Below are 24,351 nucleotides of genomic sequence, written 5' to 3' on the forward strand. Positions count from 1 at the left end.
GAATTTCATGGCAATCAAAAATCTTTTAATGACATAAAGTAAAACGTAAATCGTATTAAAAAGATACTGTACTGTTTTATCTAGTATGCTAGTAAATATCAGCTTTCTGATTTATATTATAAAAATTATATTATCTTAATTTGGGGAATTTTTAAGAGATGTTTTAGTGTGACTGTAATCACAATATAAAATTGATTAAATAACTCATATTCCAATAAAACATTGATGTAATCTGGAATTCTAGAAAAATCATGAATTCTTTTTGGAAGATATGTAACCTTTATACTATATTCATTTTTATTTTGTTACAAAATTTGACTGTTGATTAAAGAGTCTTTTCTAGAAATAGAATATGACAGACAGCTTGGATTTATATTGCTACGTTAAATCACATATCTCATAATTCAGATTAAGAGTTTTTCAGGTGTTTTTCTTGAAAAATATTCTGAATTTTAAACAATTCCTTTTTTCTTATTTAGGGAATTATGCAGGTCGAGGAACTACTGGAATGGTTGCCCGTTTTATCCCTTCCCATCTTAATAACAAGTCCTGCAGGGTGACATCTCTGTGTTACAGTGAAGATGGTCAAGAGATTCTTGTTAGTTACTCTTCAGATTACATATATCTTTTTGACCCAAAAGATGATACAGCACGAGAACTTAAAACTCCTTCTGCAGAAGAGAGAAGAGAAGAGGTAAGTTTACTCAAAACCATGTTCTTTGTTGACTTCAGAAAACATTAATTCACTAACTCCTGGAGCATTAATTCAGTAACTCCTAGGGCCTGAAGGGCTTCAAAAAATAGAGTTAATTTTCACAGCATTTACAGTCTAAGGAGCAAAGACATGAAAACATGCATGAAAGAATGGGAGTAATAAATAAGGATAAGGCCCTAGGCGAAAGTATTGTAAAGTATTTTTAAAGAGAAAATATTTAATAGCAAAATGTTTTTCCAAGTTTATGGATGCACAGAAGCATGCAAGAAAGATGAACAGTTCTGACAGTTGCAGAAGAGGCAATTAAAATAATAAATACATGTGATGTATAAACTTCCATGAGACTAAGTGTTTATATTCATGCAACAATGTTTACTATTCATATGTTGATAGCAGTCCTTCCTGTCTTCTCCTGATTCTGCCTCTTTCACAGTTATGAATTAGTGACATGTAATATTATCTCTAGGTACATTTTGTAAAACACTGACCCATATGAATGAGTGAGAAAAAGGTAAGTTAAAGTGTCTGTACATACACACAAAACACAACACATACACAGAATCGGGAGAGGAGGGGATTGCTGTCCTCATATAAATAGTGAATGGTAATAGGTGAAACTCCTATTGGTTCATGAATATAAACATTTAGTCTTTTAGAAGTTTATACATTACATTATATATCTCTCTATATATCTATATCTGTAGATACCCTCTTCTTTATCAATTTCTAGATGTAAATATATATTATGTATTGGAAACTAGGTGAAAGAACTACTTTTCCTAAAATGACTCTAAAATACTAAATCATTTTTCTTATTTATGAAAAACAAAAACCAGAAATAATATATCCTTGACAGTACACAGCAGTAGAAAAATGTTTGCTTTAACCTTGTTAAGCTTCTTTCACCACGTTTTTCACTTTGGCTTTTTTATTTTACAATGTCCTATGGGTTTTTTTTTTGTTTTTTTTTTAATTTGGTCGCACCGGGTCTTAGTTGCGCCTCCAGGGCTCCTTAATTGCGGCACATGGGCTCCGTAGTTGTGGCTCACGGGCTCCTTAGTTGAGGCAGACAGGCTCCTTAGTTGTGGCATGCGAACTCTTAGTTGCAGCATGCATGTGGGATCTAGTTGACCAGGGATCAAACCCAGGCCCCCTGCATTGGGAGTGCAGTCTTATCCACTGTGCCACCAGGGAGGGGTCCCTACAGTGTCCTGTGTTTAATCACTCTATTCTTTGGATTATAAATGTCTTTTGAAATTAACCATTGCTTTTTATTAATTATCAGTGACTTTTAGGAATTGGTCCAACTCTTCTTAATGAATACATTTTAAAGACACTAAAGAACAATAACAATTTTGTAATTCTTATGAGATGCAAAACTAAATCCAGTTCTTATAGTTGCCGGTTGAGAGGGCTATAAAATTAGAAAAGAATCAAGATTACTTTATAAATGTGTTTTTGGGATTTTAAATTTGTCACTGTGTTTAAGTGAATTAGGAAATTGGTGAAGAAGAGGGTATGATAGCTAATGAAACAATTTTTGAGTTTATTGGTCTGATTGAAAATGTGAAATCTGCTGTGTCATTTTGTGTTGCTATGTAATTTCCTCTTGAGATAATGCGCTTCAGTAAAGTTACAGTCATACTTTGTGACTGTTACAGAACGAAAGAGTTGGAAATGCAGAAACATTTTAAGTGAGCCAACTAGCTTTTATCCCATAGAATACTTAGCCTAAAGATATTTATATAATCAGAGTGAAAGAGGCTTAATTATGAACAGTTGGTTTTTTTGAACATGTTTTTCTCAGTGTTCTTTGTTGAATTAACTAAATTAAGAAAAATAATTCTGAAAATGAATTAAAATTAAAAAAATAAATTATGCTTATTGTAATAAATGAAATAATTCACAGGTCTGTATAGAAAAAGAAATTAATAACCTGTCCTCCTCTTAATCTTGCCATCTTTTCTTTCAGTGTTTTATGCTAAATCCTTGACAGTCATGTTCAAACTCATTTCAGCTCACCAAGTATTTACTGGGTGGCTACTATACTACATACTGTACTAAACTTTAGAAAATCAAGGATGACTGTAACAAAGACATGATCTCTCATTCAGGAGATTACAAATAAATAAATTTATAAAGGAATAAAGTTTATAAATAAATGTGTGAAACTTAAAATAATAGAATTGTATGTAAGAATTATGTTCTATATAAGTAGACCAAAAGAAGGAATAATTGTTTTTGCTTGGGAACATAAGAAACACTTGAGCAGGGTTTTAAAGTATGAATAAAAGTTTAATAAATGATTTTTTTCTTATGTTTTCATATTTTTATATTTTCTTAACTTGTAGGAGTCTCTTTTTATTTCCTATATTATTTCCTTTGTCCTCTAATAATTTGTCCTTCACCCCCCCGCCCCTTTTTGTTTTGTCCACGCCTCTCGGCTTGCTGGCTCTTAGTTCTCCGACCAGGGATTGAACCCAGGCCCCTGGCAGTGAAAGCTCAGAGTTCTAACCACTGGACTGCCAGGGAATTTCTGTTCCCCGTCTTTATTTAGCATATTCTTTTGTCTTATTCAAATTTTTTCCACTTCTCATTTTCCTTTATTTTGGTATTCCTTTTTCCTTTTTATTGTCTTTTCTTTCTTTTCGTTTTTCTCTCATATCTTTTTGACATTTTCCCCACCTACCTAGCACATTATTGGACTGCTTTGTTGAATCCAATCTCTCATTTTCTCCTGCTCCCCATAATTTATCCCTAAAAGTATTGCATGTATCCCCTGCTTTTTGAATGTTTGCTTCTATATCACTTTGCTTTTACTAAAGACCTGCTTAGTACCTGCTTTCACTAACTAAAAAATCCAAAGAGGATTTTCGCTTTTACAAAAAAAAGGTGAAAAGCGAAAATGGCATTTGGCGTTTGTTTGCAGTGTGCACCCTGAGCAGCAAGTGGCACCACCAAGCTCCTTCCCAGTGAACTATACTCGGCGTCTCAGCATCAAACTGCCACAGCATTGAATTGTGTCTTATCTCAGCATCAAGCTGTCTTAGCATTGAATTGTGTCTGTGAGCATCTGTGCTTTATCTCAGTTTATTTTGTGCATCCATTAGCAAGATGTGTCCTAAGGTAATTGCTTCTTCATTTTACTCCATTTCGACTTATGAAAGTTTTCATAGGAACATTCTGCTTTCGGATAGTAGGGGAAACCTGTATCCAAAATCTGTAATACTGCTTCCCACTCTACTATTAATACTCTGTTCCAAGTTATCAGCATCTCTCCTCCTAGATTATTATGGTAGCTTTCTTACCAGGTCTCTGCTTTCATACCCACCCCCTCCAATCTTTCAGTTAGCTACAAGGTAGTCAAAGTAATCCTTTAAAACATAAGTCAAATCATGCCACTGTTCTGATCCACACTCCAAATGGCTCCCCACCTCATTCAGAACAAAACTGAGGTCCTTACAGTGGCTTCAAGATCTTATATCATCTGGTTCTTGTTACTTCTACTGCTCTCTCCTTTGTTCACTCTGCTCTAGCTACATCTGCTTACTTGTTTACTCAGACAGGCTAAGCTACCTTATGGCTTTTGCATTTATTTTGCCTGAAATGATCTCCTCTAGATAGCTGGATTTCTTCTTCCTTTACTTCTTATAGGGCTTTTCCTATGTTCCCTTCTCCGTTAGATCCTACCTTACCACGTTATTTAAAATTGTAACCCTTAATTATCTGGTACTACCTATCACCCTTTTCTATTGATACTTTATTTTTTTCTGTAACACTTACCACTTTCTCTGTATATTTTACTTCTTAATTTCATGTATTCTATAAACTCTGTGACATTGGGAATTTTTGTATGTTTTGTACATTGATCTTTCCCCAATACCTAGAGTAGTACCTGACACATGAAAGGTGCTAAAAAAATTTTTATTAAATGACTGATTGAATGAATGCTGTATCATTTTCAGGATTCTTGAGTAGGTTATTTTGCATATCTCAAAAAATCAAACTTAGGACTGTTTTTAACTTGAAGATCTTGTTCCAGAAATAGTTGCTGAGGTTATAACATCAGTTCTTTGCCTGCATAATATAAAAATTTCTCTCTCGTAACCATGGAACAGAGCTCTTAATTCTAAGTACAATTTATATATACAGGGTGAGGCTCTCTCTTTCTGGAAATGATTATTTGTCTGAGATGTTAGACAACTACCACACTAGGCATCCTCTAATCTTCTGATTATTCTTTGTCACACTTGTGACTTCCTCTGCAGATTTTGTTATTCTCAGTTGCTTTTAACCATACTTACACATAACATGGAATTTGTGGGGTCTTTTTTTTTTTTCTGTTTCCTTTGCTGAGGATGGAGACTTTTTTTTTTCCCATTCTCCTTGTTGCTTGGTATGGTTTCCAGGAGAAAATAGAAAATTTACAGCTAAGCTGTCACCAGATTGCTATTAAAACCTGCTTAATTGTGAAAGAAAAAAGAAAAATCAGTGAATGTTATGTTAGAAAAGAATAAAAGGGAGTGACCCACAGGATGGGAGAAAATGTTTGCAAATCATATATCTGGTTTATGATTTAGAATCCAGTATCCAGAATATGTTATATAAAGAACACTTAGTACTCAACAATAAAAAGACAAGTATCCTAATTAAAAAATTGGTAAAGGATTTGAATAGACATTTCTCCAAAGAAGGTATACAAATGACCATTAAGCACATAAAGAGATGTTCAACATCACTAATCAAAACCACAGTGAGGCACCACTTCACACTTACTAGGTTGGCTAAAATAAAAAAGTCAATGACAATTGTTGATGAAAATGTGGAGAAATTGGAGCCCTCATACATTGCTGGTAGGAGTATAAAATGGTGCAGGTGCGTTGGAAAACAGTTTGTCAGTTCCTCAAAAGTTAAATATAGAAGTTATCATATGATTCGGCAATTCCACTCCTAGATATATACCCAAGAAAATTGAAAACATGTCCCCGTAAAAACTTGCCCATATGTTCATAGCAGCATTAGTCACAGTAGCCAAAAAGTGGAAAGAACTCAATGTTCATCAACTGGTGAATGAATATACAAAATGTGGTATATTCAAAAAGTGGAATATTACTGAGCCATAAGAAGCAATGAAATACTGGTATATGCTGCAACGTGGATGAACCTTGAAAAATATTATGCTAAGTGAAAGAAGTCATACACAAAAGGCCACATATTATGTTATTACATTTACATGAAGTGTCCAGAATAAGCATATCCATAGAGACAGAAAGTAGATTAGTAGTTGCCACGAGGTGAGTAGAGGGAGAAGTGGGAAATGATTGCTGATAGGTATAGGGTTTCTCTTTAAGGTGATGAAAATGTTCTGGATTAGTGTGATACAAGTAGTTGCATAGCTTTGTGAATATACACCACTGATTTGTCTACTTTAAAAGGGTAAATATTATGGTATGTGAATTATATCTCAATAAAAAGATGTTAAAATGTAACTGTTAAAGGGAGTGATTAAGAGTGTCAGATGCCATAGACATCAAATAAAATAATCTCTGAAAGGTGCCATTTGAATTGCAAATTGAGTTTTAATCATTTTATCATTGATCAGTGAACTTAGTCGTTGATCATTCACTGGTGATATTGGTGAGGATGAATTCAGTGGAAAAATGGGAACGTAAGATTGACTTCAGTGAATTGAGAGAGGAGTGGTAGATAAAAATAGAATGAATATAGACTTATTTTTTAAAATTGGGGTATAGTTGTTTTACAATGTTGTGTTAGTTTCTACTGTACAGTGAGGTAGAGTTCCGTGTGCTATAGAGCAGGTTCTCATTAGTTATCTATTTTATACGTATTAGCGTATATATGTGAATCCCAGTCTCCCAGGTGATCCCACCCCCCCGAATATAGACTTTTTAAAAGAGGCTTGACAGTAAAGCTTCAGAAAGCATGAGAAAAGAGTGTAGCTGGATAGAAATATGAAATTGAAGTGTTTTGTTTATTAAAAATGATAAGAACCTTTAGCATATTGTGAGGAAGAACCAAGAGAGAAGAGACGAATGTAGGTATAGAGAGAATAATTGTTCAAGGAATGAAATAAAAAGCACAGATAGAGATTAAGCTTAAACAAAACAAGTGATCCATCTCCTGAGAAAGATTGGAAGGAATTAAGAAGTAGATATAGGTAAATTGTAGAATGCAGCTGGGGAAATTGATGTCATTTCTATAGAACTGACTTTATTTTCTCTGAAGTAGGAGGAAAAGTTAATAGTTGAGAATGAGAGCAACAAGGTAGAGTAGAGACACTGAGGTGAGTAATGCAGGGTTGGAATAGGTGCTTTGGGAGAACCAGAGAGCAAATTGTCAGTAATAATAATAAAATAATGATTACTTCTATTGCCAGTTAGGTATTTAGGTACTTTACCTAGACTATATTTATCATCATAATAGAAAACTTAGGCTCAATGTAGTTAGGTAACTTTCCTCTTGTCAGTTGGAAAGTGATACAGGTAGGATTAGATATCACATTTACATGATTTTAAAGTTGCATTCAAACTTTAGGATGAAGATAATAAGTATAGGCTGTCAACATCAATGGATATTTATGGCTATCTTTCATAGTTTGATTAGCATCTCAATAAAGAAAGTAAGAAGATGGAAAGAATCTATTAGACTTACAGTGTGCTTTAAGAATTGAGCAAATGAGTTTTCTCCTCATCTTTTAGTTACGGCAGCCTCCAGTTAAGCGTTTGAGACTTCGTGGTGATTGGTCAGATACTGGACCCCGAGCAAGGCCTGAGAGTGAACGAGAAAGAGATGGTAACTATACTTTGGTCAGCTTTTTAAAAATATGGTATTTAAAAATTAATATTTTAACTTGTTTCCATTTTTTTCACTATTATAAGTGATGCTGTAACAGACCTCTTCATACATATCTTACCATACTTGTGCAAGTAAGTGTATCTTAGGATAAATTCCTAAAAGTACAATGTGTGGGTCACTGGATAATTACATTTTAATTTTGATAGTTATCAAATTACCCTCTGAAAAGTATGCACTATTTTGTATTCCCACTGAAAGTGTAAGAATGTCTTTTGCCACAAAAAACATTGGGTATTATCAAACATAGTAATTTTTGCCTTTGTATTTGATATAAAGAGCAATGAAAACTCACAGTTTCCAATCTGAGAGTTTTATAAGAGCACATAAAAAAATTGTTTTTCCTCCTGTTTTTTCCTGGGTCTTAGTTGCAGCAGGCAGGCTCTTTAGTTGTGGCATGCAAACTCTTAATTGTGGAATGTGAACTCTTAATTGTGGCATGTGTGTGGGATCTAGTTCCCTGACCAGGGATTGAACCCGGGCCCCCTACATTGGGAGTGCAGAGTCTTATCCACTGTGCCACCAGGGAAGTCTCTTACGATGGCACATTTAAAATAGAAGTAATGTGTGTGATTTTAATAAACGGATCTATAGCAAAAATCTTATTCCAATGATTTCTGAAATCTTTTAAGATCAAAAGCATATTTCCCAATATATTATTGTTGGTATTATTTAATATATTTTAAAATATGAAGCTACATTATATAAAGGTAATGAAGCATAAAATAAATTCTGTTTTCACAGAAAATTCAAAAACAAATGATTTCCATTTTAAATTATATGATTGTAAAATAGAATTGTCACAGTTTCAATTTGATGTGATACTTAATTCGAAAATGTCCTTAAGAAAATACTCATATATTTGAGGGGAGAAAAGCGGGGAGGAAAGAGATAAATAAAAAATTTTCTGGTTTCCGTTAATTTCAATTATGTGGAATTTGCAGTAAATGATGATAAAAATAAATTAAGTTTAGGGAAATTTAAGTGAGAGGGCAAACCTTCAGTTTAAGGAAATTTAAGTGAGAGGTCAAACTTTTCTTTCAATCTGTTCAACTGAGAATTCATGAGCCCTTCCTAGCTGTCTACTGTTAGAACTAAAGATGTGGGTTGAGGTAGGGGTGGTAGTGTGGAAGTACCTAAGAATTGGCAAACATGTAGGAGATGTAAGTCCTGTTCTTGAGGAACTCAAAAAAGAGATGGAGAGTCATTCATATAAACATTTACTATAAAATGTGAAGATAGCCCTAATAGGTTTATATATACATTCATATAATTTATTTAGGCAATTTGATTTTTTAAAATTGCTTTCATTTTAAAGCCTTCAAATCAAGGTTTTTGCATTAATGAAAGATCCTGACCTATTCCTAAATTCACTGATAAGACCTGTGTTGTCATAGGAGAGCAAAGTCCCAATGTGTCATTGATGCAGAGAATGTCTGACATGTTATCAAGGTGGTTTGAAGAAGCAAGCGAAGTCGCACAAAGCAATAGAGGACGAGGAAGATCTCGACCCAGAGGTAATTTTTGTTATTAATTAAAGTTACCAGAAAACCTGCAAAAACTATTTATTGAAGTCAGTTTTATTTATATCATCTAATGTATACCATGTTTTATATCTTTAGTAATCATAAGGTTCTTATTGTATTGTGTGGAGCAGTAGAGAACAAAGGGTATTTGGTATAATTTGCTCCTCTAGACCTAGCCTTCATTTTTTGCTTTTCTCAAAAAAAGTAAGAGACTCTGATATCCCCTATTGTAAGTACTTTTGTATGTGCTCTGAGAAGGGATATAGATAAAACTCTTTAGATAAGTTTTATATAATTAAATAGTTTCTTCTTTTGGTTACTTATATACAATGGCTGTCAATTGCTGTTTCTGGTGTTAGCCGACCTGTTTTCATATTTTGGTTCACTACTTTCCAGCTTTGTGGTCTTTGGCAAGTTACTTATCTCTGTCAAAAATCAGGAGTATGAAAGTTAACTCCTAAATGTTTTAAGTCCCAAAATGAAAAATTCTGTTGAATTTCATCCATAAATGGTTCTTGTTAAATTCTGCATACAAACTTAAAAAGATTTCTTAGACTATGGATTTGCTTAAGAGTTAATTACATTTGTGCTTAAATTTAAACTAAGAAATATTTAAATCAAGATGATTAAAAGAAAAATTTTTATATTCTGTAGTAGTTGGATCTTGCAAGACATGAACTTGATTAGCTCATTCTGTCTTTCTTTTAATAATACAGATTTGAAGCAAAATCAAGGAAATTTTTAATGTTTATTGAGTATTCTTAGTTATTCCTTTGCAGATAGCACAAGGCCTAGCACAACACATAGTAGACATTCAAGCCTTTTAAAATCATGACTGCATCATGTTATTTTAGTGGTTAAAACATTACTGCTAATGAAATGGGAATCAGGAACTTAATCCTGTTATGACCTATTTGTAGCTTTACTCTTGTTAATAAAATTTTTTTATTAAATATTTTACCAAGGACATTATGTTATAGAGTAGAAATGTATTAATATAAGTCCATATCCTATTATCCAGCTATTAAATCAGAATTATCATCTTCAAACTTAAGGAACTAGACATTATTTATAGGAATCTTTCAAGCTGTTACTTAGCTTTGTGTAAGTCAAGCTACCATACTGAGCATTTTGCTTGAAAGGTTGATTATTATAACAAGAGTGTGCCATAGGTAAATTTTTTACCCCTATTAATTAGCCTGGTGGGTGCTTTTGATATCCTGAAATTATCTGTTTCTCTGTGTGTGTGTGTGTCCGTGCACATGTATTTCTTGAACGTATCTCTAGAGTAGTTGGTTTTGGAAAGCATTTAGTATTTGAATTTGTATTATGATGTGTTTTTTGAAGGTGGAACTAGTCAGTCAGATGTTTCAACTCTTCCTACGGTCCCATCAAGTACTGATTTGGAAGTGGGTGAAACTGCTATGGAAGTAGACACTCCAGCTGAACAGTTTCTTCAACCTTCTACATCCTCTATGATGTCAGCTCAGGCTCATTCAGCATCATCTTCTACAGAAAGCCCTCATTCTACTTCTTTGCTGTCTTCTCCAGTCAGTGAACAAAGGCAGTCTGTTGAGGCATCTGGACACCATACACATCATCAGTCTGGTGAGGATGTTACTCTTTAAATAGGCTATGGTTCATCTGATGATTTCTGATGATGAAAACTTCTTTTTGGGCTATTTTGAAAGATACTAAATCACATCAATGTATTCTTGCTGGAATAAATGATCAAAATGACATGTAATATGTGAATGTGTAACTTAAAAACAAAATTCAAGTATGCCTCACTTGCATGAATTTTAACAAATAGCAGGAATCTTCAGTTTACACAAGACAGTTCTTTAAAAAATGTAAGTACCAGCAGATAGTGTTTTGACATAGTTTAATGCACTTGACTTAACAATTACTTTTATAGACCATTATAGACCAAAATATCTTTCTTAAGCTTTTTTGGTTGTCTGTGTTAAAGTGATAGTGAAAATATAGCCCTGATTATTATTAGATCCATTGTATTTATGTTTTTTAAATTATTTTTCCTCAAATCATGACATACTTTTAATACATTCTTTATGATGAATTTTATGTGGTCTCTTGTCAACAATGTATACAATTTACCAAAAGAATTATTTCTCCTATATTTACGTGAAAAAAATTATTTTAACAAATCCTTGTCTTCTTGGTATTTGATGTTAGTGAAAAAAATCAACTCCTAAATTCTGTTAAAATTGTGTTTTCCTCTCAATATTATAACTCCTCATGTTCAAACACCCCACCCCACCCCCAGCTATGGAATGTGCTAGTGTTTACATCAGTAATCTTTAGCAGATATGTCTGTAGTTTACTTGACATTTTAAATATATACATGTAATTATAATAACCAACAAGATGTTCATTCATATTTTTCTTTGAGTTTTTATAAGGAAGTATATTCCTCAATATATAATCAAAAATATTAGCAACTAAAGATACATCTGGCATGCCTCAGCTAAAGCCTATAAAAAAAATTCCTAACAGCTTAACTGCCAAGCTGTCACTTTATTCTTGCTTCTCTGAAATCTGATGCCAGATCACCAAATATGGGGTGTTTTAAATTAAGCACTCTTTTATCAGTATATCCCATTTTTGGTAATTCATTTTCAGTTTCTATGGGAATAGAAGCCAGACTCAATTATGTGGCTGTTAAATAACACTTGTGTACAATTTACCTATAATAATAACCTAAAGATGAGCTATAAAATTAGATTTTCCACATTCTGATTGATACAGCATTTCAAGTTATGGGAAAATAAAATACTTTGGAGGGTTAGGGAAGCCTGGACAGAATCATTTAAAAGTTTGCTTTTCAAAACAGGTAAAATTGGTAAAAACAAGACTTTTTAAAGTGATAGCATGCTTGGGAATAGTCTTAAAGATTCTGATCAATTATAAGTTTGGTCAGAACTTAGCAAGAAGATTCCCTATCTCATGTTCACGTTCCACTGAATCTTAACTGATTCCAATTGTTTCTTAAATACATTTCTGAGTAAACTACTTAGTATGGAATTTCATTTTTCCTTTTTGTCATAGATACTTAACACATTCTAATACTACATTTGAAATTACTAAATCATTTTTAATATTTGATGTAAGTATTAAATACTTGAATACTATTTCTATTTCATTGAATCATTGAAATAGAAAAAACCATTTTTGTGATGATCAAGCAACATTGAACATTACTTGGCACTTTTGTCTATATATTTTTCAAAGAAACATAGGAAATACTTTTAACTGGTAGGTTATGGAAAGAATTTTGGCTGACTAAACTATGGAAAATAGGAATATTTCCATGTTACCAAGACAGCATTGCTGTTGAGGAAGATGATTTGATATTAGATGTAACATCTAAAGATTATGTCTGTGATTGTTTTGACAATAGGCCTTTCATAATCCCAGAGTTTAGCATTTTAACAATAAGAACTTAATGCTCTTTATGTTTTGTTTTTTTTTCTCAATCTTTTTTTCACTTCTAAGTCCAGATGGGTTTGTGGATAGTAGGAATTGTCCATGTAGGTGGGAGTATCATCCTAGAGCCATGATTTCTATTATTGCCTTGCATAGAGATAGAGAAAACAAAAAGTATGCTTCTTGCCTTGCTGTGGATACCTCTTTATGTAAATGTTTGTATCTTTCATTCAGGTCCCTTGCATTTCCTCTGTCACTTTTACTGGATTGAGGGAGAGGGACAGTGGGAATGTGAAGACTTGCCTGGCAAAACTCCATCTCTGACTGAACCTAATTGTTTGCCTTCTCTTAGTCTGCAACTGAGTCACTGATAGTGAAGAAATTCATGACTACAGATTTCATTGGCACTCCGCGTTAAAGCAGTCTTCCAACACTGTTGCTCAGCACCTAGACAGAATGTCTGTTTCACACCTTCATGTCTCTCAAACTTTTAGCACCGCCCTTTACCCTCATCCCACCCCCTAGCTGATAACCTTCTTTCATTCACAGTGGGGAAAAAAAGCGTTCACTTTCCTACTTTTGAATCTCCCAACTTTCCAGCATCTATACTCACATTGTCTGTGACAGAAGCAGTCACATTTTGGGAAGAAGTGTATCTGCTCCTAACAAAAGCTAGCCAGTGCATCTCTTTCCAGCTTCTCAAGGACTTTGCTCCTTCTCCTGCATCTTTATTATTACCTTTTCTACTGAATTTTTCCTTTCCACCTCAAACATGCTCTATAATTATCTTCTGTCTTAAAAATATCTCTTAACTGTCCCATATTCCCCTCCAGACTCAAGTCTTTGCTCCTTTTATAATCAGAGTCTTCAAAAGAATAGCTTACATATACTGTCTCCATTTTCTTACCATCTTCCACTTATTTATCAACCAACTCCACTCTGCCTTTTAACCTCCTTTTCCACTGAAACTTTTTGTCAAAGTCACCAGTGACTTCCATTTTGCCTATTTTAAAGTATACTTCTTTGTTCGTAGTTAGTAGATTTTTTAACCCAGTTGCGTTTAACGTAGTCTGTCACTTCTTTTTTGAAACACTTACCTTTTTTGGCATCTATGACACCACTTTTGCCTACTTACTCTTATTAGCAACTCTGGCTGGTTTTCAGTAGCCATTTTTGATATTTCTTATTCTATAATTCTCAATATTTTAGTAAAACCCCTAGTCTGTGCTCTCTTCTCTACATGCACTCTATCCCTGGTTAATTGCATCATTTCCCATAGCATTTAATATCTCCTCTAAGTTGATGATTCCCAAATGTATATTGACAATCTGATTTTCTACCCTGAGTTATAGACTCCTGTGTCCAACTGCTTATTTGACTTCTTTTTGGTTATCTTTGGACATCTTAGGTTTAATGTGTCCAAACTGAAATTTAATTTATCCTCCTATCCTTCCCGTCTCACTAATCTCTTTCAGAATCTTGGTCATTTCATATCTCAGTAAATTGTAACTATTGCTCATGTGCTTATTTTAATAGCCTGTGAGTTACTGATTCCTTGCTTTCCTTCATGTCCCACACCCAATCCATCAGCAAGTTCTGTTGGTTCTGTATCTAAAATATGTTCTACTTCTTTCCATCTTACATCATTTGTTGTCCACTAATTGATCTCTCTTCATTTACTCTTGTTCCCTTATAGTTTATTCTCCATGCAGCAGCCAGGATGAGTATCTTAAAATGTTAAATCAGGTTATATAGTTTTGTTGTCTAAAACCCCTCAAAGACTTCTAATTGCATTTATAAATATAAATACAAGAGAAAAAACTCAAACTCCTTCCTGTGGACCTAAAAGAACCTATATGGCTGGGCCTTTGCCTATCTCTAGCCTCATTTCATACCACATTCTCACTTCCTAATGATCATTACGCTCCAGCTGTACTGGTTTTCTTTCAGTTCCTTGAATGTGCCACGTTTTCTTCTGCCTCTTTCTTTTGGATTCTGAGTCTTTGTACTTACTGATCTCTGTACCTGAGAAGCAGCTCTTCCTTTTTTATTGGTTCTCAGCTCCAATGTCACCCAAGGGAGGTCTTTGATAACTACTCTAGCTAGATTCATCTTCCTTTCCTATCCTCCCTAAAATTTTATTTTCTTTTATATAGCCCTATTTATTTCCTGAAAAGTACTTATTAAAATTTGTAATTATTTTATTTTTTATTCATTTGTTTATGACTTATTTTCTCTTGTTAGAAAATGCTGTCATAAAGACAGAGATTTTATTTATCTTGTTCTACGTAAGCCTCTTTTTCTTCCCAACAATAGTTACTCTTTAATGAAACTGTTAAGACTGTTATCTTTAAGCTAGTATAACCTATATAGAATATTTAGCTATATTATAGTCTTTATAGTTTCAGTCCCATTTCATTCATTCTGGATGTTTCCAGTAGGCTCTGCAAATTTGGTGATACCTAGGGAAGATGCTGTGAATGGACATCCAGTCATTTATTGCTTTTGGATCCATTATTTGCCCTTGGCTGTCCAGACCACATAAGACTGAATAGATATTTTTTCTTACTTTGTTCCAGAAATATTTTATGGAAATACTTTTAAAAAATCATTTTGATAAATGATAAAATCAAGACAGAAATATGGGTAGGAAGAAAAAATGGAGCCACAGTGAGGTGAATATATAAAATGCATACCTGAAGAATAGTGTATCTAGAGGGGGCCACAGAGTTGGCTTTGGGTATAGTAGCTGAATTAGGAAGATAAAATATACTAAAGTGGAATTTGAAGTCAGTTGGTAGATCTTTTTTTAAAATTTGGACATCTTCACCCTTCATATTCTTGAATTTTATTTTCATTCACATAGACCATTTGAAACTACATTCTATATACATAACCCAGAATCTAACATTTTGATTCTTATGTTATACATGGTCTTTTCTTGAATATTTAACAAAAGACTGTGCCTTTGAAAATATGGTTATAAGATTATCTATTTAAAAACCAGATAGGGGGCTTCCCTGGTGGCGCAGTGGTTGAGAATCCGCCTGCCAATGCAGGGGACACGGGTTCGAGCCCTGGTCTGGGAAGATCCCACATGCCGCGGAGCAACTGGGCCCGTGAGCCACAACTACTGAGCCTGCGCGTCTGGAGCCTGTGCTCCACAACAAGAGAGGCCGCGATAGTGAGAGGCCTGCGCACCGCGATGAAGAGTGGCCCCCGCTTGCCGCAACTAGAGAATGCCCTCGCACAGAAACGAAGACCCAACACAGCCAAAAATAAATAAATAAATAAATAAATAATGCAAATGAAAAAGAAAAAAAAGAATTCAACAAGTATTTAAAAAAAAAAACCAGATAGGTATGACTGTGAGCTGATAGGTTAAAATGAAATCTTCATAGTTTTATTTATAAAAAGTATTTCAAAGTAACTATAAAATATTTTTTTCTTTCTTAGTAATGCCTATCAGACATCACTTTTAGTTGTTTCTTAAACTAAGTCTAGAAATGTCTTCATTTTGTGTGTTATCTGTAATTTTTTTCCATGATAAGGAGCTTCCTATAATGAGAGAATGTTAAATGAGGCATTCATTCCAGTGTGTTATAGTTTAATTGCCTCCTTTGGTCTTACTTTAGTCTAAGAAAGAGAAGGTAGTTTCTTTGGATTGGATGGGGATATCAGTACATACAAAACTCAGTTTTGGGAGCTCACCTTGAGAAGTGAGTCACCTAAAGGATCCATGTGTTTCTAATTAATGGACCACTCAGACCATGAGAATTGAATTTTTTTAAGATAGTGTTTCATGGCTTATGCGTGGATTCCTGCTTATTTACAAATTACTGTGTCTGCTCAGGTTTATACATTTATTTAGGTCCTTTCATAATCTTTATAGCTGAATTGAGCTCTGTAGAAAAATTCCTGGGGAAGTAAGAACTCTGTTGTATGGCATAGCAAAGCAAACCTTTCAAAGCCCAGATACTCAGTTTATAGTTTCCTTAAAGGGGATCAGGATCTAGTCAGATGAGATACAGGCAATTTAGAGATTAGAAACAAGTGGAAATATTAGGTTAGTGACTTCCACTTTGGGGAAACTAAAGAAGAGATCAGAGGAACTTGGAAGTTAGTAAAGGAGTGACCAGTTCTAGGAGAAAAAAAAACACAGGGATCACCTGGACAAAGGAGCAAGTTGGGAGTGGGGGACAGTTGATAGCAAGCAGATAAAGTACCACCAAATTAGATATAAAAATAATCCAGTGTCCAGGACAAAAGACCTTATGTATTGGAAGAGAGACAGGACTTGAGGTTAGAACCAAATAGACCTTTGTTGGGTCAACTATAGTTTATTGTTCTTTTCCATCAGTGGGAATTGTCATTAGGGAGACTAGCCTAGAGTCTTTCAGAAAAAAACAAGAAGAGCAAGGTTAGTAGTTTCAGGAGATGAAAGTACAAATTTCCCATTAGCAGTTCCTGACTCTTTGTTGAGGATTTTTTTGTTATTGCTTTTAAAATTCAACCCAAAGGTATTCAGTGTATTCACTTTCAATTTTGGCTAATGGTAACAAAAATTTGTTCTCCAAGCATTTATTCATATTACAAATTATATATGTTTGTTTATACATTCTTAAAAAGATGTAATGTGTATGTGTCTTATGTGCCTTTAATACTTCAAACTGCTAGCAGAACTATTTGTTTAGACTGGTATTTCTGCTTGGAATTTTTAATTCAATATTTGCCTTTCCTAGTTAGCTGCATGATGACTTCTTTCCCTAGCCTCATTTTTTTTTTTTTTTGGTTGGGGAGACATACAACCAGCCTTCAAGTAAGCAAACAAATTCTTCTTTGAAAAGCACTGGGAGCATTGAATTAATGGTTCATGACATTATCATAACTAAATCTTTTTTTTTTTTGTAACTAAATCTTAATTTTCCAAGTTATAGAGCACCACTGCTTATATTTAGAGCCTGCTATTGATTTGCTACATCACCTAGTGGGTCTAGGATGGAGACTCATATCCCCATAAAACATTTGGCAGTGCAAGAGAGAGGGTTTGAAACAACCATGAAGTTGGGTGAAATTTTTGTGATTTTTTTTTTTCAGTTTTCTTAGCAAAACTTGACATATCTGTAATCTCTCTCTTTATGGTAATTTCTTTTGAAGTATAAAATGACAGACTTTATGGCTGCATAATAATGCTTTATTTTATGTTGCTAAAAGTGTTACTACTATGCTGACAGTAACTATGGGATATGTATATACCTAAAAAGAAGGCACTAGGGCTTCCCTGGTGGCACAGTGGTTGAGAATCTGCCTGCCAATGCAGGGGACACGGGTTCGAGCCCTGGTCTGGGAAGATCCCACATGCCGCGGAGCAACTGGGCCCGTGAGCCACAACTGCTGAGCCTGCGCGTCTGGAGCTTGTGCTCCGCAACAAGAGAAGCCGCGATAGTGAGAGGCCCGCGCATCGCGATGAAGAGTGGCCCCCGCTTGCCGCAACTAGAGAAAGCCCTCGCACGGAAACGAAGACCCAACACAGCCATAAATAAATAAATAAATAAATTTAAAATGCATTAAAAAAAATTTTTTTTAAAAGAAGAAGGCACTATACTGTTGAGCGTCACAATTTATTTGTTAATGAATACTACCCTACTTGGTACTGGAGAATTTTCTAGGAGGAACTAGCAATGAAAGACTATGATGACACTTGAATTGTTAAACCTTAACTGCCAATTGCATAAAATTCTTTATAAACAGGGGACATGGTAACAAGAGGTTAGTGTCTCTGGCATGATTGATTCTGAAACAACAAACCAAATTTTACACTCTTATAATCTATATAAAAGAGGCTGAAAGTTATTTGGTAGTTTGTATAATTTGCTGTCAGTGTCAGTGAGAGAAATTCCATGTACTCCCTCCATCAAATCTACAACTAATCTCTACTCATATACTCTGCCTCCTCTTTGGTTAGAGTGGATGACATTTTTATGCACCTATCTAAAGCCAATTCCTCCTCTTATCCACTGTAATTCACCTCCTTTGGTCTACTCAAGGACATCATTCCCGCATGTGCCCACTTCTCATTCATTATCTTTGTTCCTTCTCCCAATTAAACATTGTCCATCAGCATACAAACATATGTATTATCTCCCAAACTAAAACAAACAAACCTCCCTTGATTCTGTTCTCCCACCAACAATCAGCCGATTTCTCTGTTCCTCATTGGCAGCAGAACTTCTAGAAAAAAAATATATGCTGTGTCCCTCTACTTCTTTACTTCCCCTTTCTCTTGAACCTGTTCCAGCCAGGTTTTGGCCCCTGTGACTTCACTGAAACGGCTCTTGTCAAGGTCTTCTTTGTGGTTAGTTCTCGGTCAGTATCTTTTTCATTGTATCAGCAGACACAACTGCTTACTTTATCCTTCTTGACACACTTTCATCACTGAGCTTACAAAACTTGGCTCACTCAGTTCTCCAGCCTCCTCACTGGATTCTCCTTACTCTTCCTGTTCTTCCTTCTCTTAAACACTGAAGTGTCCCAGAATTTAGTTCTTAGACTTCTTTATTATCACTTATTCTCTTAATGTGGCTTAAAGTAACATCATCAGTGACATCCAGATTTACTGGTGAATTCTAGACTATTACAGTGAGTCCCTACTCAGTTTCTCCACTCGGATATCTGTTAGTTCTTTTCTTCCCTCTAATACTACTTGCTCCTTCTCGATTCTTCCCGTCGCAATAAATGGCAACTCCATTTTTCCTGTTATCTACACCAAAAACTTTGGGATCACTCTGCATCCAAACTATCAGCAAATTTTTCTCCCATTACCTGTAGTATATATCCCGCATCCAGATATACTTCCCCCTCTGAACATTAGTGTTTGCTCTTTCCTTTGCCTGGAACACTCTTCCTCCAGATATCCATGTGGTTTACTCCTTCACATCCTTGAGGTCTTTGTTCAAAAATCATCTTAGGAGGAGAAGCCTTCCCTTATGACCATACATAAAACAACCACCACTCCCCCACAATCTTCATCACCCTGACCTTACCCTGCCCCATTCACTTCATAGCAGTTATCCCTACTTGACACAGATAAATGCATACATGTATATTATATATGTGTGTGTATGTGTGCAGTGATGTCTGTTTTCCTCTCAAAACAAATGAGTAGGGACTATTTTTTTGTTCAATGTTTCATTTATCCCCAGAGCCTAAAACAATGCCTCATACCTAGTAGGTACTCAGTATTCTCTGCAGAATTTCATGTTATACTATTTTTATTTTTTATCTGTGACCACTGCCTCAGATAAAGTTTAAGAAAATGTTAAAGATTATGTAAATATTTTTCAGCTCAAAAGAAAAAGTAAATGATAATTCCAACATAAAAAGAAACATTTTAGCTGAAAAATGTAAAACTTTTACTTTTTAAAGGGCTCTCTACTAATAAATTTCAAGAGTTATTTCCAAATGCATAACTTTTTCATAATCTTAATTATTATTTGATTGAAATTAGTAGTTTTTGTATATAGAGTAAATGAGATAACTGATATTTTTCAATTTTTCTTAGTATTGTAAAAAGAGATGCAATTAGGAAAGGAATGTTCACTTTTAAATGTTTTGCTTATGGAAGATTTTACTTTCATTCCGTTTAATTACTTAAATACCCTTAGAGAACTCTATGTGTCTAATTCATCATAGTTAAATAGAAGCATTCAGGTGTGTAAGTATGTATAGTTTATCATAATTTAATGATCAGTAATTTTTTGAGTAATTTGTTTTTAGTATTCCTCTATGAGACATGTGTTTTATTTATACCCTTCTGTCTTTAATGTATAATCAGATTCTTACTGTGTTCTGTTGTATTACTATCTTTTCACCTTTCTTTTCCTATCTGTGTCAGAATTTCTAAGGGGGCCTGAGATAGCTTTGCTCCGTAAGCGCCTGCAACAACTGAGGCTTAAGAAGGCTGAGCAGCAGAGGCAGCAGGAGCTAGCTGTGCGTGCCCAGCAGCAGCCTCCCACTTCTGATCAGGCTTCTCGTGAGGGCTCTGCACAGGACCCTCAGGCTTCAGGTTATTCATGTCAAGTGTCCTTAAGCAGCTGGTAGAGTTGGTTTCTTAACACTGCTGCTGTGTAATAAGATGCTTCCCTTTTCCCCTTCCAAAGAAAGCTGATGCGCTTGCAGCTTTTCCCTCCGTTTCTTGCATATGGTGACATTTATCATCACACGGCTAGAGGGACAGATTGGCAGCGGCACTTGCTAGAGAGACAAATATAAAATAGTCCATTATTTTATTTGTAGTTTTGGAGAAGGGCAAATATTTATTACTTTTATGGCTAATGAGATACTATGTAATAATCTAGTGAACTTAGAGCCTACATTGATAGTTCTATTGAAATTTCCTATATGCTGAAATGCTATCTGTGCTTATGGCTCCTAGCTCCTCTTCTTTTTTTTTTTTTGCTTTGAAAGTTAACCAGTATTTCTATTCCCATATAAACCTAGTAATGCTAGATTTTAGAATTATAATGTTGTTTGGCCGTTCTAGCATGCTGACTCAATCATCCCCTTCTGTAATTATTTGAAATTTTTCAATATTTGCTTACTTATTCCTCCAACACATAATCAACTTTCTGGTATACAGGGCAGCAAAAATATTCCAGTTTTATGTTCCTGTTTTTTTGCGATAAAACTCTGATAAGACAGTAATAATCTGTGCCACTCTCTTTTTCATTGAGTATTTTAGTGGCTCAAGTTATTTTTATGGCCAAAAAGCTCATGATGCTCAATAAACATTTGTTGAAAGAATTAGTGAAAGATATCGCATAAAATAATCTGTCAACTTAATTCTTTCAAGATGGATAGTAGATACTATGTATCCTGTACTATAGGTACTATAGTAGGTGCTATCATACTAACGAGATTATACTACTTTGATACACTTTGTTTTGGCACCCTAAGGAGTGATGAGTTGGGAATTAATCACTTTGAGAACTCTGATTAAATTACTTGGAATTAATCTGTGTATTGGTAGAACTGGACAACCTCCACTTTATAAATATCTGTTCCACTAAGTGCTGTGGTGATAAAAGCATATTATGTAATGCCATGGTGAAATAAAATAGATTTAAATAACTGCAATATAGGTGTGATGTTTGGAACAAATTATGGACCTGATTTTTAACTTATTATTATATTAATGGAGAGAATATCAGTCAAGCAAAGAAGATGTCTCTCTCTCTGTCTTTTTTTGTTTTTTTCTATAGAGAAATCTTTTCCTATACTTAAAACTAACAAGAAAGTTTGATTAGATTACAGCTGTGACATTTAATAATAATACATTTTGCTATGCTTTTGTGCTATGTATAAAACTCTAGCTCGGGTTTTAAAAGTAAAAATATATAACATATAAAACAATAAGAAGGAAGATAAAATATCCCTACATGTATAAATATTTTTCAAATACTGAAATTTAGCAGATAACAAACCAAGTATTAAAGTGAATTTGAGTATAAAGCAAAACTGTCTACATTATCAGTAGGGAAATGTACATTGTGGACATTAGGAAAATATTGACACTCAGTCTTTATATCTAGTTTATCAATTTGAATCAAAGCAAGTTCTTTTTAGAATCAGAAAGCTTTAGGGTGATTATATGGTCTTTGTAAAATAAGATGCTGTTTTCCCAACTCTAAGCATCATTCTTACTAAATAGTACCTAGTTTGATAACCAGTATATTTTAAAAAGCCAAAGCTGAGTTAGATGCCTTGCCAGTTTTGAAGTTGAGAAACATGTTATCTTAATTTTGTTATTAAACAACTTACTTGGGCTGCTGAGGCTGCCCACGTGGACCAATCTTAGAGGCCCTTAGTGCTGTCACTCAGTGTATGTTGCTCCCTTCACCTACAAGGTGAAACACGTCATCTATATCATACGCTTTTAACATAGCATTCACATGAGACCCCTAGTAAGTCTAACCTGTAACATGGCCTGGGTTCATTTGTTAGTGTTACTTTTATCTTATTCTGTCCTCACATGTTAGGAACACTATTTGGTAATTAAAAACTTTAAGAACAGTTAAATAATGTATTGTTAGTTTGTTACAAAGGATAACTAATAAAGTATATATATATTTTGTCCATTTAGTAAATTTTGGATGCGAGGAAAGATGAGTTGACTTAATGCAAAATTCTTCATTTCAGAACATTCAAATTATAAAAATACAGAATAGGAATTAAATTTATGAAATTCAACAGGGAGATAGGTTTTCTTTGAATAACAATTAGCAAAACATTTTCTTATACTTCATGATGTATGAATACAATTTTGTGTAGTTGTATTATGGACATTAATTGATCCATTCACTCATGCTAGATGTTACTACTAAAATCATCAATATAGAATAGCACAGAATTAACATTCTAGATTTTAACTTTTTAACAGTAGAAGACTGTGCAATTCTCATAAAACATTTTCCCATTATATGTTGTTGTCTTCACAGTGTCAGCAAGTGATGATACTGTCAATAAATGATACTTCTATCATTTTCTCACCTATTTAAGCCTTTTAGGTATAAGATATTCAAAGGAGACATTAATGTGATTTGGAAACAAAGAAATTTTAACAAGTGTAGAATTTCTGAATGATTACATTGTCTGATAAGTATTTTATTCTCTTTTCAAAATATAGGACTCGTGAGAATATTTTGTGAAAGGCTAAGTGTAAGATGAATCTACCTAATACCTAATTTCCGTAGGAAAATGGGATCAAGCCATCAATCCATTTTATAGAAATAATCTACATTTGAATGAGATCAAATGGGAAGGCGCCTGATGCCAATATTTCTTGGCGGTTGAAAACTAAAACATCATTCCAAGGCACCAAGTGCTATTTAAAATGAGCTAAGTAAGATAGATGTTAAGATACGTTTAAACAATGGTTCCCCCCCCTTTTTTTCAGCTGTGAAATCAGAATTTCATGGAGAAGTTCTAATATAAAGTACATAAAAGTGACAGTGTTGTGATTGAACATAAAGAGAGTTAAGAAATGACAACCCAACTCCTTGTCCTTCTTGCCACCCCCAAGCCACCTCTGCTCTCTGAAGCACACTTTGAACACCACTCCTCTAAAAGAATTTTCGACACCTGTAAATGATAATTATTCATAGCTAATTTCCAAAATTTTTATTTTTCAAAGTCAGTATATATACTTTTTAAATATTTTCACTTTAGTTTTTTTTAAAAAGTGCATTTTTTTCTAGGCTTTTAGGAAATACATCACAACTCATTTCTAGTCTTTGTTTTTTTTTTTTTTAAATCATAAAGAGATGAATTTACCTTCATCAGATCACTGCCTGGGTGTTAGACTGGCTGAGTTCTTGTCCCTGGCCCTATGACAAATGACCTTGGGCAGGTCATTTGGCTGCTTTATGCCTCAGTTTCCCAATTATTGATTTATTTAAGTATCGTGGCCTGCCATAATTTATAGAGATGGCATAAGGATGGGATGGAGAATACTGTATAAAGTTTTTATACTCCTAAGTAGAGCAGTACACATAGTAATGGACTCTCTTAATTATAGTGACTTTAACTAACTACCTCAAGATGTCCTCATTTTACGGCCATGTAAGGTTGATAGCATTCAGCGTTTTGAATGAGCTGTATGTATGTTTATCAGATGAATGCCGTAAATAGCTATGGCAGAGGCATTCAGCATATGGCTGATTTTAAACCCAACTCTTTTTTTCCATTTCAGGTCCCCTGAAGTCATGGGTTGCTGGCTCCTGCTCAGAGTGA

General features: G+C 34.2%; 1 protein-coding gene across 10 annotated transcripts in view; it reads left to right on the top strand.

Moving 5' to 3' along the window:
* Window positions 1–24,351, top strand: part of DCAF6 (DDB1 and CUL4 associated factor 6) — a 162,891-nt gene that overhangs the window by 72,535 nt on the left and 66,005 nt on the right. For 7 of the 10 annotated variants that reach the window (XM_036852944.1, XM_036852905.1, XM_036852920.1 and 4 more), the window contains exons 7-10: window positions 480–694; window positions 7,435–7,528; window positions 8,986–9,105; window positions 10,462–10,722. In XM_036852944.1, coding sequence (XP_036708839.1) covers window positions 480–694; window positions 7,435–7,528; window positions 8,986–9,105; window positions 10,462–10,722 — 690 coding nt within the window. Of the gene's footprint in view, window positions 1–479; window positions 695–7,434; window positions 7,529–8,985; window positions 9,106–10,461; window positions 10,723–20,455; window positions 20,627–24,351 lie in introns of all 10 variants that reach the window. The other 3 variants (XM_036852894.1, XM_036852880.1, XM_036852887.1) reach the window with 1 other exon arrangement.

The sequence above is a fragment of the Balaenoptera musculus genome, chromosome 1, assembly GCF_009873245.2.
Source record: "Balaenoptera musculus isolate JJ_BM4_2016_0621 chromosome 1, mBalMus1.pri.v3, whole genome shotgun sequence".
Taxonomy (NCBI): domain Eukaryota; kingdom Metazoa; phylum Chordata; class Mammalia; order Artiodactyla; family Balaenopteridae; genus Balaenoptera; species Balaenoptera musculus.